Source organism: Coregonus clupeaformis, chromosome 15 (genome assembly GCF_020615455.1).
Source record: "Coregonus clupeaformis isolate EN_2021a chromosome 15, ASM2061545v1, whole genome shotgun sequence".
NCBI lineage: Eukaryota > Metazoa > Chordata > Actinopteri > Salmoniformes > Salmonidae > Coregonus > Coregonus clupeaformis.
In genome coordinates, this window is record NC_059206.1 from 23,540,365 (window position 1) to 23,557,210 (window position 16,846).

The 16,846-nt window shown below is 41.2% G+C and overlaps 1 protein-coding gene across 2 annotated transcripts; it reads left to right on the forward strand.

Annotated features, from left to right (window-relative positions):
* The first annotated feature begins 4,050 nt into the window (after positions 1 to 4,050).
* fut10 (fucosyltransferase 10) lies at positions 4,051 to 13,285 on the forward strand. 2 transcript variants are annotated; one of them, XM_041899378.1, is made up of 5 exons: positions 4,223 to 4,302; positions 4,540 to 4,647; positions 5,004 to 5,283; positions 11,662 to 12,497; positions 12,824 to 13,285. In XM_041899378.1, the coding sequence occupies exons 3-5, from the start codon at positions 5,103 to 5,105 to the stop codon at positions 13,046 to 13,048; spliced, it is 1,242 nt and encodes a 413-aa protein (XP_041755312.1). In that variant the 5' UTR covers positions 4,223 to 4,302; positions 4,540 to 4,647; positions 5,004 to 5,102; the 3' UTR covers positions 13,049 to 13,285. The 2 variants fall into 2 exon arrangements, with proteins under 2 accessions (XP_041755311.1, XP_041755312.1); XM_041899377.1 differs by lacking the exon at positions 4,540 to 4,647 and having other exon boundaries at positions 4,051 to 4,302.
* The last annotated feature ends 3,561 nt before the right edge of the window (positions 13,286 to 16,846 follow it).

Consider the following 16,846-nt stretch of genomic DNA (forward strand, 5'->3'; position numbering starts at 1 on the left):
CTGCAGAGAAGATTGGGAAAAACTCCCCAAATACAGGTGTAGCAAGCTTGTAGTGTCGTACCCAAGAAGACTCGAGGCAAACTGCCTCTGGAAGCAACGTTATCACAAGAACTGTTCGTCAGGGGGCTTCATGAAATGGGTTTCCATGGCCGATTAGCCGCACACAAGCCTAAGATCACCATGCGCAATGCCCAGCGTTGTCTGGAGTAGTGTAAAGCTCGCCGCCATTGGTTCGGGCTAGGCCCCTTAGTTCCAGTGAAGGGAAATCTGAACGCTACAGCATACAATGACATTCTAGACGATTCTGTGCTTCCAACTTTGTGGCAACAGTTTGGGGAAGGCCCTTTCCTGTTTCAGCATGACAATGCCACCGTGCACAAAGCGAGGTCCATACAGAAATGCTTTGTCGAGATCGGTATGGAAGAACTTGACTGGCCTGCACAGAGCACTGACCTCATACCAATAGAACACCTTTGGGATGAATTTGAACGCCAACTGCGGGCCAGTGCCCCACCTCACTAATGCTTGTGGTTGAATGGAAGCAAGTCCATGCAGCAATGTTCCAACATCTAGTGGAAAGACTTCCCAGATGACTGGAGGCTGTTATACCAACAAAAGGGGGACCAACTCCATATTAATGCCCATGATTTTGGAATGAGATGTTCGACGAGCACGTGTCCACATACTTTTGGTCATTTAGTGTACATGTTCCGCGATAAACATTATCTCCCATTTTGATGACTTGTGATAATATTGGATGACTTGTGATAATAATGGATGACGTATGATAATATTGGATGACTTGTGATAATATTGGATGATTTGTGATACTGGATGACTTGTGATAACATTGGATGACTTGTGATAATATTGGATGACTTGTGATAATACTTTTGGTCATGTAGTGTAAATAAAGAGGTGAAGAGGTCAGTTAGGACACTGGGCAGATGAAGAGGTCAGTTAGGACACTGGGCAGATGAAGAGGTCAGTTAGGACATTGGGCAGATGAAGAGGTCAGTTAGGACACTGGGCAGATGAAGAGGTCAGTTAGGACACTGGGCAGATGAAGAGGTCAGTTAGGACACTGGGCAGATGAAGAGGTCAGTTAGGACATTGGGCAGATGAAGAGGTCAGTTAGGACACTGGGCAGATGAAGAGGTCATTTAGGACACTGGGCAGATGAAGAGGTCAGTTAGGACATTGGGCAGATATAAATAAAGAGGTGAAGAGGTCAGTTAGGACACAGAAAAAAATGAAGTAAATTCCACCTCCCATTCTGTGACTGTTGTGCAGTGGCAATTTTAGCATGTAAATGTTGGTGGGGCAACCATGAAGGCCTGATTCACGCAGTCTCCTCTGAACAGTTGATGTTGAGATGTGTCTGTTACTTGAACTCTGTGAAGCATTTATTTGGGCAACGCTAATGAACTTATCCTCTGCAGCAGAGGTAACTCTGGGTCTTCCATTCCTGTGGTGGTCCTCATGAGAGCCAGTTTCATCATAGCGCTTGATGTCTTAAAGTAATGATGGACTGTCGTTTCTCATTGCTTATTTGAGCTGTTCTTGCCATAATATGGACTTGGTCTTTTACTAAATAGGGCTATCTTCTGTATACCCCCCTACCATGTCACAACACAACTGATTGGCTCAAATGCATTAGAAGGAAAGAAATTCCACAAATTAACTTTTAACAAGGCACACCTGTTAATTGAAATGCATTCCAGGTGACTACCTCATGAAGCTGCTTGAGAGAATGCCAAGAGTGTGCAAAGCTGTCATCAAGGCAAAAGGTGGCTACTTTGAAGAATCTCAAATATAAAATATATTTTGATTTGTTTAACACTTTTTTGGTTATTACATGATTCCATATGTGTTATTTCATAGTTTTGATGTCTTCACTATTATTCTACAATGTAGAAAATAGTAAAAATTAATAAAAATCCTGGAATGAGTAGGTGTGTCCAAACTTTTGACTGGTAGTGTATATATTTTAGCTAAATGACAGGTCACATTTACATTTACATTTTAGTCATTTAGCAGACGCTCTTATCCAGAGCGACTTACAGTTAGTGAATACATGTATATATATATTTTTTATACTGGCCCCCTGTGGGAATCGAACCCACAACCCTGGCGTTGCAAACGCCATGCTCTATCAACTGAGCTACATCCCTGCCGGCCATTCCCTCCCCTACCCTGGACGACGCTGGGCCAATTGTGCGCCGCCCATGAGTCTCCCGGTCGCGGCCGGCTGCGACAGAGCCTGGATTCGAACCAGGATCTCTAGTGGCACAGTTAGCACTGCGATGCAGTGCCTTAGACCACTGCGCCCTCACCACTGCTGTTGTTGTTAAATGGAAGTCATTACATCATACATATTCAATCAGATGTTATGCCATGAGTAAAATTAGAGAGTAAATCCCTGTAGACGAATTTGAGAGAATTATTTGCTGAAAATTATTGATTGTGTAAAATGGTCTGTGCTGTACCCAGCATTTGTTTTGCTGATTCACTTTCTTTACATCTGTGGTCTCACGCCTCTTTTTCTTACTGTCTCTCTTCTTAAAGGCAAACCTTTGACAGAAAACACATGAAAAAATACACTATACTGTATAAAGAAAGACTAGGTCTCTGGACTATATTTTTCTCATCAAACATGTCAGCTGGGCCTGTTTCGTATAATCAAGTTTTTATAAGAAGTGGAGTTTTGGCTTTAAAGTTCAACAGAGGAAAGAAGTGAAAGGGCTCTGTTCAATCCGTAACGCTGAACATCCGCTTTCTAGCGCCATTGACTATTAAAGGCAATGTTCCCGTGGTTGCGGAGACTGCATTCAAGGTCAACGCTGCATATGTTGGCTCAATCGGAAATTACTTTAAAATGTTAAAGCTTCTCTTCAGTGATACTTTGGCCTTGAAAGGGAGAAATCTGGAGTAGACAAAGAAAACAATTTCACAAGTACAAAATCCCTACATAAAGTGACAAAAAATGTGAAAGAGAAGGTGAAGGTCTTGTAAAGAACCAACCCACACATTTTTTATTTTTTATTTTATTTCACCTTTATTTAACCAGGTAAGCCAGTTGAGAACAAGTTCTCATTTACAACTGCGACCTGGCCAAGATAAAGCTGGACTAAACATGGACTGATTAAATCTAAAGTGGACAGAATAGGTAAGTCTCCAAATAGATTGGTGTAGCTAAATGTAATGTAAATGTAGCAGATGGGGAACAGAAAGGAAAATGCTGCACACTCTGTGAAAATCACTCATCAGCCAGGTGTGGTATAAGCTCAATCGATAGATAGTAGATACCTTCATGTAAAATTACTTATTCAGATACTGTATTGAGCAGTGATACAAAATATATAAATTTTTAGACCAATTATAAGCCTAATTTAATGTAATTGTACTATTTTATGCAATTTTATGTTCATGTATATTTGTTGACATGATCATTTAGCCTACTTCACAAGCCTATCAGACTCCTAGAAGGTCTCTGATTGACGGAAGTGTACAATAACCAATGAGAATTGGGACCTCCCCTGATGTTTGTGAAGATGCTGAGGGAGCTCTATGAACCTGAGCCGCGGTGCAACGGTCTATGGCCCGTGATGTGAACGGGAAAAAGCGGTGAGGGAGGACCGCCCTTCTCAAATCGAGCAGTAATCTGCGCCGCTCGGTCAGGTTGTCAACAAGGCAGCATGGTGCATCGTCCAAAAACATACAATATATACTTTCCGTAAAATATATGTTCGTATTTTCAAAATAGTTTTCATTGGGAAGACAGATAAAGTGTTTTTAAAAAAGCAATCACTTTTGCAAGTGAAAACACAGATTCCTACTAATTTCTCCACGTGCTTAATCTAGCCTAGGCTACATCACTTTTGTTTTGAGCCGATTTCTCGCGTGGGCTTTGAACTGGCTCCTGTCTCACACACAGGAGGCAGCCCGGTTCCCAAAACGAATGATATCACTTTTCACCCTTTGAAACTCCTTTCACCGGGTAACCCGGGCCGAATAATCGAATCCCCTCATTGCCAACGAAAATATGGAAAATGGCCGCGTGCATCTCCGCTACTTCAAAACAAGCGATTCGCTATTAACAATACAATCAAACAATTTGAAATACTTTTAGAAACGCCACTGAACAGAGGAACGTTTAAATATGAGTTTTAGCAAGTTGTTTTTCCCTCCGTGCTGCTCAATAGTCGAAAGATGGCAAGACTTTCAAGACTTTCTTTGAGGAAACTTTTAGTTTTCTTCCTCTGCCTATCAGCTGTACTTTTTATTTGGATTACTCTGCAGGTATTTGTTGTTACATGAACGAAAAGTATAGAGGTCGAACAGAAACACTGTCAGTTGTACCCTACAGTAGTGACCTTTTCACGCCAATGGTTTCCACCGTTGTGAAATGTATCCATTTTTTTCTCGCAGTGGTTACATTGTGTCTTCAAGAACGTGGCACTACATAGAATAACAAACGCTTTGCACGCAAACATTTGCATATAGAGAGTTGTGTTGATTCCTATCTTTTGTTTGCAGGCACAAAGTGCAGAAACGCAATAGATTCCCTCCCCAACATCTGTTCCTAGGTCTGCTTGGTCTATCTGACTAATACTGGGATGAAAACTAGAATCTCTTTCACCTCTGGTATTTCCTTATCTTTTCCCACCTGGTTAACCATCTCAATCCCATATCATTAACTGGTATATTCCAGAATGCATGGAATTAGATGTCTGTTGGTATTTGAAACTCATTAATTTAGCTATACATACATTATTGCATGTATTATCATCATACTTTCGTAGTGTTTTACTGTCAGGCTGCATGCATGTGTTTATGCTGAGGTGCATGTTATTGCATGCATTGCACATCTTCATGAAAATGACCATAACCTGAATCATTCAAAATCCATATACTTCCCAAACAGTGTGGTGTCAAAAAGATGGTCTATATTTCCCAAAAGGTACATTCAGTGGTAATATAGATTTTCTGTCTTTGCATAGGTGGTGGTGGAGCTTGGTCAGTTTGAAAGGACAGTACACATCCTCCCTCCAAGGAACCTACACGAGTCAGGCTGGAGACATGGTTTACATGGCAGCGGCATGTTGGCCAGTGAGAGAACCCCCCCTGGAGGTCCAGAGGGCCAGTACCCTTACATTGTATGGTGGTCCCCACTAACAGGAGAGATTGGACGACTAGGAGAGTGTGGGACAAACAAGTGCTTCTTCACCATCAACAGAACCCTCTACTCTCACCCATCAACACAGGCCTTCCTATTCTATGGTGAGACCTTTATTTGTATTTCTTTATTTGACATTCGTTGAGACTATAGGAACATCTGAAAATGTACTATGTATGGGTCTGTATAGTTCCTCAAGCTAACAGTGTAAATAATTATTTCAACTTGGTATGGTGTTTGATTTAGACAAATTGTTTGTCATCATGATACTTAGCCTAGTTGACAAGAGGCTTGAAGGAGGACAAGATTTAGTACATTTCTACAGTCAAGTAAAAACTGATTAGGCCGTCTTTGTTGAGATGTATTCATCTACATGGATGGTTTGGTATGACATTATCATCCTCTGATTCTTCAATTGGTGTGATATGATACAGTAGGGATGGAGCACGTTTTTGATTTGAGTAAACATGATCAAATGTACACTAGAGGGAGCCATTGTTCTGTGGGTCCACGCTGAAGAGAATGCCCTGCTATTGCAGATGCACGTTACTGTATTGGTTCAACCGTTTCCATAGAAATAGTTGACCCTAGAGCACCTTATTGTGACAACAGTGATTGATGAAAGATAATATTTGCGTATCCTGTAGGCCTACCTTATGTGTATGGCACTAAAAACTCTTGCTGGAATTGCAATGTATGTTAATGTCTGTTAATGAAGGTTCAGAATCACATCTGGTTCTTACCTCCTTGTACCTTGGTTCTAACCATGATTTTCTTAGAGGGAACTATAGAGTTATATGTATCCAATAGCATTGTGTGCATCCATTTGCTAATTCTTACCATAATATTAACCTTCTCATTGAGGATTTCCTATATATAAAGTTGAAGTCAGAAGTTTACATACACCTTAGCCAAATACATTTAAACTCAGTTTTCACAATTCCTGACATTTAATCCTAGTAAAAATTCCCTGTCTTAGGTCAGTTAGGATCACCACTTTATTTTAAGAATGTGAAATGTCAGAATAATAGTAGAGAGAATGATTTCTTTCAGCTTTTGTTTCTTTCATCACATTCCCAGTGGGTCAGAAGTTTACATACACTCAATTAGTATTTGGTAGCATTGCCTTTAAATTGTTTAACTTGGGTCAAACGTTTCGGGTAGCCTTCCACAATAAGTTGGGTGAATTTTGGCCCATTCCTCCTGACAGAGCTGGTGTAACTGAGTCAGGTTTGTAGGCCTCCTTGCTCGCACACGCTTTTTCAGTTCTGCCCACAAATGTTCTATAGGATTGAGGTCAGGGCTTTGTGATGGCCACTCCAATACCTTGACTTTGTTGTCCTTAAGCCATTTTGCCACAACTTTGGAAGTATGCTTGGGGTCATTGTCCATTTGGAAGACCCATTTGCGACCAAGCTTTAACTTTCTGACTGATGTCTTGAGATGTTGCTTCAATATATCCACATAATTTTCCTTCCTCATGACGCCATCTATTTTGTGAAGTGCACCAGTCCCTCCTGCAGCAAAGCACCCCCAGAACATGATGCTGCCACCCCCGTGCATCACGGTTGGGATGGTGTTCTTCGGCTTGCAAGCAACCCCCTTTTTCCTCCATTATGGCCAAACAGTTCTATTTTTGTTTCATCAGACCAGAGGACATTTCTCCAAAAAGTACGATCTTTGTCCCCATGTGCAGTTGCAAACTGTAGACTGGCTTTTTTATGGCTGTTTTGGAGCAGTGGCTTCTTCCTTGCTGAGCGGCCTTTCAGGTTATGTCGATATAGGACTTGTTTTACTGTGAATATAGATACTTTTGTACCTGTTTCCTCCAGCATCTTCACAAGGTGCTTTGCTGTTGTTCTGGGATTGATTTGCACTTTTCGCACCCGAGTACGTTCATCTCTAGGAGACAGAACGCGTCTCCTTCCTGAGCGGTATGACGGCTGCGTGGTCCCAGGGTGTTTATACTTGCATACTATTGGTTGTACAGATTAATGTGGTACCTTCAAATCTATCAGGTCTACCATTTTTTTTCTTAGGTCTTGGCTGATTTCTTTTGATTTTCCCATGATGTCAAGCAAAGAGGCACTGAGTTTGAAGGTAGGCCTTGAAATACATCCACAGGTACACCTCCAATTGACTCAAATGATGTCAATTAGCCTATCAGAAGCTTATAAAGCCATGACAACATTTTCTGGAATTTTCCAAGCTGTTTAAAGGCACAGTCAACTTAGTGTATGTAAACTTCTGACCCACTGGAATTGTGATAGAGTGAATTATAAGTGAAATAATCGTCTGTAAACAATTGTTGGAAAAATGACTTGTGTCATACACAAAGTAGATGTCCTAACCGACTTGCCAAAACTATAGTTTGTTAACAAGAAATTTGTGGAGTGGTTGAAAAACAAGTTTTAATGACTCCAACCTAAGTGTATGTAAACCTCCGACTTCAACTGTATCTTATTATTACAGTAATATTAACCTTCTCATTGAGGATTTCCTATATCTTATTATTACAGTAATATTAACCTTTTCATTGAGGATTTCCTATATCTCATTATTACAGTAATATTAACCTTCTCATTGAGGATTTCCTATATATATATATACTACCGTTCAAAAGTTTGGGTTCACTTAGAAATGTCCTTGTTTTCCATGAAAACATACATGAAATGAGTTTGAATAGGAAATATAGCAAAATGAATAGGAAATGTAGTCATTGACAAGGTTAAAAATAATGATTTTTAATTGAAACTTTGCTTTCGTCAAAGAATCCTCCATTTGCAGCAATTACAGCCTTGCAGACCTTTGGCATTCTAGTTGTCAATTTGTTGAGGTAATCTGAAGAGATTTCACCCCATGCTTTCTGAAGCACCTCCCACAAGTTGGATTGGCTTGATGGGCACTTCTTACGTACCATACGGTCAAGCTGCTCCCACAACAGCTCAAAAGGGTTGAGATCCGGTGACTGTGCTGGCCACTCCATTATAGACAGAATACCAGCTGACGGCTTCTTCCCTAAATAGTTATTGCATAGTTTGGAGCTGACCATCACCCCCAGACCATCACATTGCCTCCACCATGCTTGACAGATGGCATCAAGCACTCCTCCAGCATCTTTTCATTTGGTCTCCGTCTCACAAATGTTCTTCTTTGTGATCCGAACACCTCAAACTTCGATTCGTCTGTCCATAACACTTTTTTCCAATCTTCCTCTGTTCAGTGTCTGTGTTCTTTTGCCCATCTTAATATTTTATTTTTTATTGGCCAGTCTGAGATATGGCTTTTTCTTTGCAACTCTGCCTAGAAGGTCAGCATCCCGGTGTCGCCTCTTCACTGTTGACTTTGAGACCTGTGTTTTGCGGGACTATTTAATGAAGCTGCCAGTTGAGGACCTGTGAGGCGCCTGTTTCTCGAACTAGACACTAATGTATTTGTCCTCTTGCTCAGTTGTGCACCGGGGCCTCTCACTCCCCTTTCTATTCTGGTTAGAGCCACTTTGTGCTATTCTGTGACAGGAGTAGTACACAGCGTTGTACGAGATCTTCAGTTTCTTGGCAATTTCTCGCATGAAATAGCCTTCATTTCTCAGAACAAGAATAGACTGACGAGTTTCAGAAGAAAGTGATTTGTTTCTGGCCATTTTGAGCCTGTAATCGAACCCACAATTGCTGATGCTCCAGATACTCAACTAGTCTCAAGAAGGCCCGTTTTATTGCTTCTTTAATCAGCACAACAGTTTTCAGCTGTGCCAACATAATTGCAAAAGGGTTTTCTAATGATCAATTAGCCTTTTAAAATGATAAACTTGGATTAGCAAACACAACGTGCCATTGGAACACAGGACTGATGGTTGCTGATAATGGGCCTCTGTACGCCAATGTAGATATTCCATTCCGTTTCCAGCTACAATAGCCATTTACAACATTAACAATGTCTACACTGTATTTCTGATCAATTTGATGTTATTTTAATGGACAAACATTATTATTTTCTCTTCGAAAACAAGGACATTTCTAAGTGACCCCAAACCTTTGAACGGTAGTGTACAGTGAGGGAAAAAAGTATTTGATCCCCTGCTGATTTTGTACGTTTGCCCACTGACAAAGAAATGATCAGTCTATAATTTTAATGGTAGGTTTATTTGAACAGTGAGAGACAGATTAACAACAAAAAAATCCAGAAAAACGCATTACAAAAATGTTATAAATTAATTTGCATTTTAATGAGGGAAATAAGTATTTGACCCCTCTGCTAAACATGACTTAGTACTTGGTGGCAAAATCCTTGTTGGCAATCACAGAGGTCAGACGTTTCTTGTAGTTGGCCACAAGGTTTGCACACATCTCAGGAGGGATTTTGTCCCACTCCTCTTTGCAGATCTTCTCCAAGTCATTAAGGTTTTGAGGCTGATGTTTGGCAACTCGAACCTTCAGCTCCCTCCACAGATTTTCTATGGGATTAAGGTCTGGAGACTGGCTAGGCCACTCCAGGACCTTAATGTGCTTCTTCTTGAGCCACTCCTTTGTTGCCTTGGCCGTGTGTTTCGGGTCATTGTCATGCTGGAATCCCCATCCACGACCCATTTTCAATGCCCTGGCTGAGGGAAGGAGGTTCTCACCCAAGATTTGACGGTACATGGCCCCGTCCATCGTCCCTTTGATGCGGTGAAGTTGTCCTGTCCCCTTAGCAGAAAAACCCCACCAAAGCATAATGTTTCAACCTCCATGTTTGACGGTGGGGATGGTGTTCTTGGGGTCATAGGCAGCATTCCTCCTCCTCCAAACACGGCGAGTTGAGTTGATGCCAAAGAGCTCCATTTTGGTCTCATCTGACCACAACACTTTCACCCAGTTCTTCTCTGAATCATTCAGATGTTCATTGGCAAACTTCAGACAGGCATGTATATGTGCTTTCTTGAGCAGGGGGACCTTGCGGGCGCTGCAGGATTTCAGTCCTTCACGGCATAGTGTGTTACCAATTGGTTTCTTGGTGACTATGGTCCCAGCTGCCTTGAGATCATTGACAAGATCCTCCCGTGTAGTTCTGGGCTGATTCCTCACCGTTCTCATGATCATTGCAACTCCACGAGGTGAGATCTTGCATGGAGCCCCAGGCCGAGGGAGATTGACAGTTCTTTTGTGTTTCTTCCATTTGCGAATAATCGCACCAACTGTTGTCACCTTCTCACCAAGCTGCTTGGCGATGGTCTTGTAGCCCATTCCAGCCTTGTGTAGGTCTACAATCTTGTCCCTGACATCCTTGGAGAGCTCTTTCGTCTTGGCCATGGTGGAGAGTTTGGAATCTAATTGATTGATTGCTTCTGTGGACAGGTGTCTTTTATACAGGTAACAAGCTGAGATTAGGAGCACTCCCTTTAAGAGTGTGCTTCTAATCTCAGCTCGTTACCTGTATAAAAGACACCTGGGAGCCAGAAATCTTTCTGATTGAGAGGGTGTCAAATACTTATTTCCCTCATTAAAATGCAAATCAATTTATAACATTTTTGACATGCGTTTTTCTGGATTTTTGTTGTTGTTATTCTGTCTCTCACTGTTCAAATAAACCTACCATTAAAATTATAGACTGATCATTTCTTTGTCAGTGGGCAAACGTACAAAATCAGCAGGGGATCAAATACTTTTTTCCCTCACTTTATATCTTATTTTTACAGTAATATTAACCTTCTCATTGAGGATTTCCTATATATATCTTATTATTACAGTAATATTAACCTTCTCATTGAGGATTTCCTATATATATCTTATTATTACAGTAATATGAATCTTCTCATTGAGGATTTCCTATATATATCTTATTATTACAGTAATATTAAACTTCTCATTGAGGATGTAATATATATATATCTTATTATTACAGTAATATTAAGCTTCTCATTGAGGATTTCCTATATATATATCTTATTATTACAGTAATATTAATCTACTCATTGAGGATTTAATATATATATCTTATTATTACAGGAATATTAACCTTCTCATTGAGGATTTAATATATCTTATTATTACAGTAATATTAAACTTCTCATTGAGGATTTAATATATATATCTTATTATTACAGTAATATTAATCTACTCATTGAGGATTTAATATATATATTGACAGCCTAGTAGAGGACAGCAGTGCACCTGATTTAAGAGGATATCCGAGACAAATTGAGTTGAGCATTTCCGATGATAATAAAACACCTGGCATCTCCTACCATAAACACTGCAAGGCAGAAAGACATACAACTGTTACTTCATCATTCTTCAGATCCCAGAGTAATCTGTCTCAAAGTCATCTCAGATAAAATGAGTAAAAGGAAGAATATAAATCATATTTTATGGTAATCTACTCTACGTATTGCTTCTGTAATAAGTGAAATGGTCAGCATTGCTTTCAGTGTGCTGACCCTTCACATTCAAGACATCAACTCTATACTAGTGTCTCCCCTTTCCAACCCTCTTGAATCAAACCAGGCACCGACTTCAACATCGAGAGTCTTCCACTGCCGAGGAGAGCGCACCACCAGTGGGCCTTGTTTCACGAGGAGTCACCCAAAAACAACTACAAGCTCTTCCACGAGCCCGTCATCACCCTCTTTAACCACACAGCCACCTTCAGCCAGCACTCCCACCTGCCCCTCACCTCCCAGTACCTGGAGAGCCTTGAGGTTCTGACCTCTCAGACCTACCTGGTGTCCCTCGACCAGAAGAACGAGCTGAGGAAAACACTAGCCCCGGTGGTGTACGTCCAGTCAGACTGCGACCCTCCGTCGGACCGGGACACCTATGTGAGCGAGTTAATGAAGCACATCAAGGTTGATTCCTATGGACAATGCCTCCACAACAAAGACCTGCCTTCCCATCTGAGGGACTCGACCACCATGGAGGAGCGGGCCTTCTACCAGATCCTGGCCCAGTACAAGTTCATTCTGGCCTTTGAGAACGCCGTCTGCGACGACTACATCACAGAGAAACTGTGGAGGCCTCTCAAGCTTGGGGTGGTCCCCGTGTATTACGGGGCTCCCAACGTTCGGAAATGGCTGCCGAGCAACAGTAGTGCGGTTGTAGTCGTCCCAGACGAGCCCCCAGAAAAACTGGCTCGGTATCTGAAGAGGTTAGATGAGGACGACGGGGAGTATGCCACTTATCTGGAGTGGAAGTTGAAGCGTGAAGTCTCCAACCTGGAGTTGGTAAAGGAGCTGAAGGAACGCCCGTGGGGTGTCCAGGACCTGACACAGGAGAACTACGTAGATGTGTTTGAGTGCATGGTGTGCAACAGGGTGTGGGAGAACATCGACAGACAGAAAAAGGTAACATGAACTGTTTTATTTGTGACGTCTAATGATAAGGTTGCCCATTTCTTTGAGTACAATTTACTTGGTGTGTCAACAGTTTGACAGTATTATTAGTTTGACAGTAGATCCCCATGATCTGACGCCATGATGACAGCTACTCTTCCCGTGGTCTGTACACACAACAAAAAAGACAGTAGACTTTACATTATTGGCATTACAAGACTGTAACACAATATTGTGTTAATAATAATAATAATATTCAGGCTGGTATGAAATAGACCTGCAAGAATATTGTATTTTTCTATTGTGCATATTATAGTACATTTTTGCCTCCCAAACAGGGCCTTGTTCCGAAAACCTGGCAAGCAGAGGGAAACCACCTAAAGTGTCCGCCTCCGAGGATATTTGACTTTGCTTCAGGCCCTAGAAACCGGACATCTTTGCGAGGAATTTGGACGGCCAGTTACGAGCAGTCCAAGAAAGAGGCTAGGGCGTTGCGTCGCTTGGCCGAGAGGAACAGGAATTTCACTGTGGCGCAGTACTGGAAGGAGGTATTCACTGACTAAAACACTGCTAAAATACTATAATTCACATAGAAATGACCCTTGTTGTAAAACAGTATCATTTTTCTATGGCCACCGTACGCTTTGGTGGTGGTGTGTAAAAGTTCAGAAACACTATGAACATGAAAATGGTCCACATATTATGACTTCTGGTTGCACATGACAATCACACAATAACGTTTGATCAATATACACTACCAGTCAAAAGTTTGGATACACCTACTCATTCAAGGGTTTTTCTTTAGTTTTACTATTTTTTTACATTGTAGAATAATAGTGAAGACGTCAACTATGAAATAACACATATGGAATCATGTAGTAAACGAAAAAGTGTTAAACAAATCAAAATATATTTTATATTTGCGATTCTTCAAATAGCCACCCTTTGCCTTGATGACAGCTTTGCACACTCTTGGCATTCTGCCAACCAGCTTCACCTGGAATGCTTTTCCAACAGTCTTGAAGGAGTTCCCACATATGCTGAGCACTTGTTGGCTGCTTTTCCTTCACTCTGCGGTCCGACTCATCCTAAACCATCTCAATTGGGTTGAGGTCAGGGGATTGTGGAGGCCAGGTCATCTGATGCAGCACTCCATCACTCTCCTTCTTGGTAAAATAGCCCTTACACAGCCTGGAGGTGTGTTGGGTCATTGTCCTGTTGAAAAACAAATGATAATCCCACTAAGCCCAAACCAGATGGGATGGCGTATTGCTGCAGAATGCTGTGGTAGCCATGCTGGTTAAGTGTGCCTTGAATTGTAAATAAATCACAGACCGTGTCACCAGCAAAGCACCCCCATACCATAACACCTCCTCCTCCATGCTTTACAGTGGGAACTACACATGCGCAGATCATCCGTTCACCCACACCACATCTCACAAAGACACGGCGGTTTGAACCAAAAATCTCAAATTTGGACTCCAGACCAAAGGACACATTTCCACCGGTCTAATGTCCATCACTCGTGTTTCTTGGCCCAAGCAGGTCTCTTCTTATTATTGGTGTCCTTTAGAAGTGGTTTCTTTGCAGCAATTCGACCATGAAGGCCTGATTCACAGTCTTCTCTGAACAGTTGATGATCAGATGTGTCTGTTACTTTAACTCTGTGAAGCATTTATTTGGGCTGCAATTTCTGAGGCTGGTAACTCTAATGAACTTATCCTCTGCAGCAGAGGTAACTCTGGGTCTTCCATTCCTGTGATGGTCCTCATGAGAGCCAGTTTCATCATAATGCTTGATGGTTTTTGCGACTGCACTTGAAGAAACTTTCAAAGTTCTTGAAATGTTCCGGATTGACTGACCTTCATGTCTTAATGTAATGATGGACTGTCGTTTCTCTTTGCTTATTTGAGCTGTTCTTGCCATAATATGGACTTGGTCTTTTACCAAATAGGGCTATCTTCTGTATACCACCCCTACCATGTCACAACACAACTGATTGACTCAAACACAAATTAACTTTTAAGAAGGCACACCTGTTAATTGAAATGCATTCCAGGTGACTACCTCATGAAGCTGGTTGAGAGAATGCCAAGAATGTGCAAAGCTGTCATAGATTTATCCTCAAACTAAGTCAGTTTACCACTCACTCTCTGTGGTTTAATTTGTTCAGCTCTCAAGTGAAATCCAAAAGTTCTGCAAAGTTGTGGCTCCTCGTATCTGGGGAAATTGCAGCCATTTAACCTTAAGGACTGGTTTCCCAGTTCTAGATTAAGCCTAGTCCTGGACTCTGTCTCCAAAGTTGGAACACAAATTTGGTTCCAGCAAAGTATGTTAGAATGATGAAATGATGCTATAGTTTATCTATTTTAGTGGGTCTTTTGTTTTTGTTGCTCGAAGAAACTCAAGTAATATTGCAATGCCGTTCATCAATATAATGTGTTATCAACTGACATTCCATGTTCATTAAGTAGTTTCACAAAACACTTTAGTAGAGAAGCTCAAATCTAAACCCTTCATAAGATGTACAAGAGTAATTACTTTAAATGGGTTTACCCTGCTTATAATTATCATATTAACTCTGACCATTAGATGGGTTTACCCTGCTTATAATTAGCATATTAACTCTGACCATTAGATGGGTTTACCCTGCTTATAATTAGCATATTAACTCTGACCATTAGATGGGTTTACCCTGCTTATAATTATCATATTAACTCTGACCATTAGATGGGTTTACCCTGCTTATAATTAGCATATTAACTCTGACCATTAGATGGGTTTACCCTGCTTATAATTAGCATATTAACTCTGACCATTAGATGGGTTTACCCTACTTATAATTAGCATATTAACTCTGACCATTAGATGGGTTTACCCTGCTTATAATTAGCATATTAACTCTGACCATTAGATGGGTTTACCCTGCTTATAATTAGCATATTAACTCTGACCATTAGATGGGTTTACCCTACTTATAATTATCATATTAACTGTGACCATTAGATGGGTTTAGACAGTGCATTCAGAAGTACTCAGACCTCTTTACCTTTTCCATATTTTGTTACGTTACAGCCTTATTCTAAAATTGATTAAATTGTTTCATAGTGCCGGTCAGGAAACCTGCTAGATAAGGTTAATAACTGAACATTTCCACGACAATCTTGACTGCAGGATACATTTAAACAGCAATGTCAGTTATGACAAATGTAAATCCGGTATTTTCAAAGTGTTTTGTAATGTCTGCCTGGATCAAACCATGTAGTGGCAGGTAGCTTAGAGGTTAAGAGCATTGTGCCAGTAACCGAAAGGTCGCTGGTTCTAATCCCCGAGACGACTAGGTGAAAAATCTGTTGATGTGCCCTTGAGCGAGGCACTTAACCCTGATTGCTCCTGTAAGTCGCTCTGGATAAGAGCGTCTACTAAATAACTAAAATGTAAATGTAATGTAGAAGAGGAGGAAACATTATTATGTTTACCTTTGTGGGATGAACAACAATATGTTTACATTATTTCTATGTGATGTATTAATACTCTAAACCTCATGTTAACTCTATTCTCACCTTCACCTTTCACCTGATTGGTCAGTCACCTGCCTCCCATTTGTCTAGCACCCTCAAAGCAGCATACATTTTTTATTTTAATGGCACATTTGCGCTATTCATCAAATACCTCCATGCTGGACTTCATACCCCTATTCCTGCAAAGGGTCTGGAACTTACTTTAATACACTATATATACAAAAGTATGTGGACACCCCTTCAATTTAGTGGATTCGTCTATTTCAGCCAAACCCGTTGCTGACAGGAGCATAAAATCCAGCACACAGTCATGCAATCTCCATAGACAAACATTGGCAGTAGAATGGCCTTACTGAAGAGCTCAGTGACTTTCAACGTGGCACCGTCATAGGATGCCACCTTTCCAAAAAGTCAGTTTGTCACATTTCTGCCCTGCTAGAGCTGCCCCGGTCAACTGTAAGTGCTGTTATAATGAAGTGGAAATGTCTAGGAGCAACAACGGCTCAGCCGCGAAGTGGTAGGCCACACAAGCTCACAGAATGGGACCATCGTGTGCTGAAGCACGTAGCGCGTAAAAATTGTCTGTCCTCGGTTGTAACACTCACTACCGAGTTCCAAACAGCCTCTGGAAGTAACTTCAGCACAAGAACTGTTCGTCGGGAGCTTCATGAAATGGGTTTCCATGGCCGAGCACACAAGCCTAAGATCAGCATGTACAATGCCAAGTGTCGGCTGGAGTAGTGTAAAGCTCACCACCATTGGTTCGGGCTAGGCCCCTTAGTTCCAGTGAAGGGAAATCTTAACGCTACAGCATACAATGACATTCTCGACGATTCTGTG

Coding starts and splice junctions, on each gene's coding strand:
- fut10 (XM_041899377.1), top strand. CDS start 4,213: ATGGCAAGACTTTCAAGACTTTCTTTGAGGAAACTTTTAGTTTTCTTC. Junction 4,303..5,003: donor TTATTTGGATTACTCTGCAG/GTATTTGTTGTT, acceptor GTCTTTGCATAG/GTGGTGGTGGAGCTTGGTCA. Junction 12,498..12,823: donor ACATCGACAGACAGAAAAAG/GTAACATGAACT, acceptor CCTCCCAAACAG/GGCCTTGTTCCGAAAACCTG.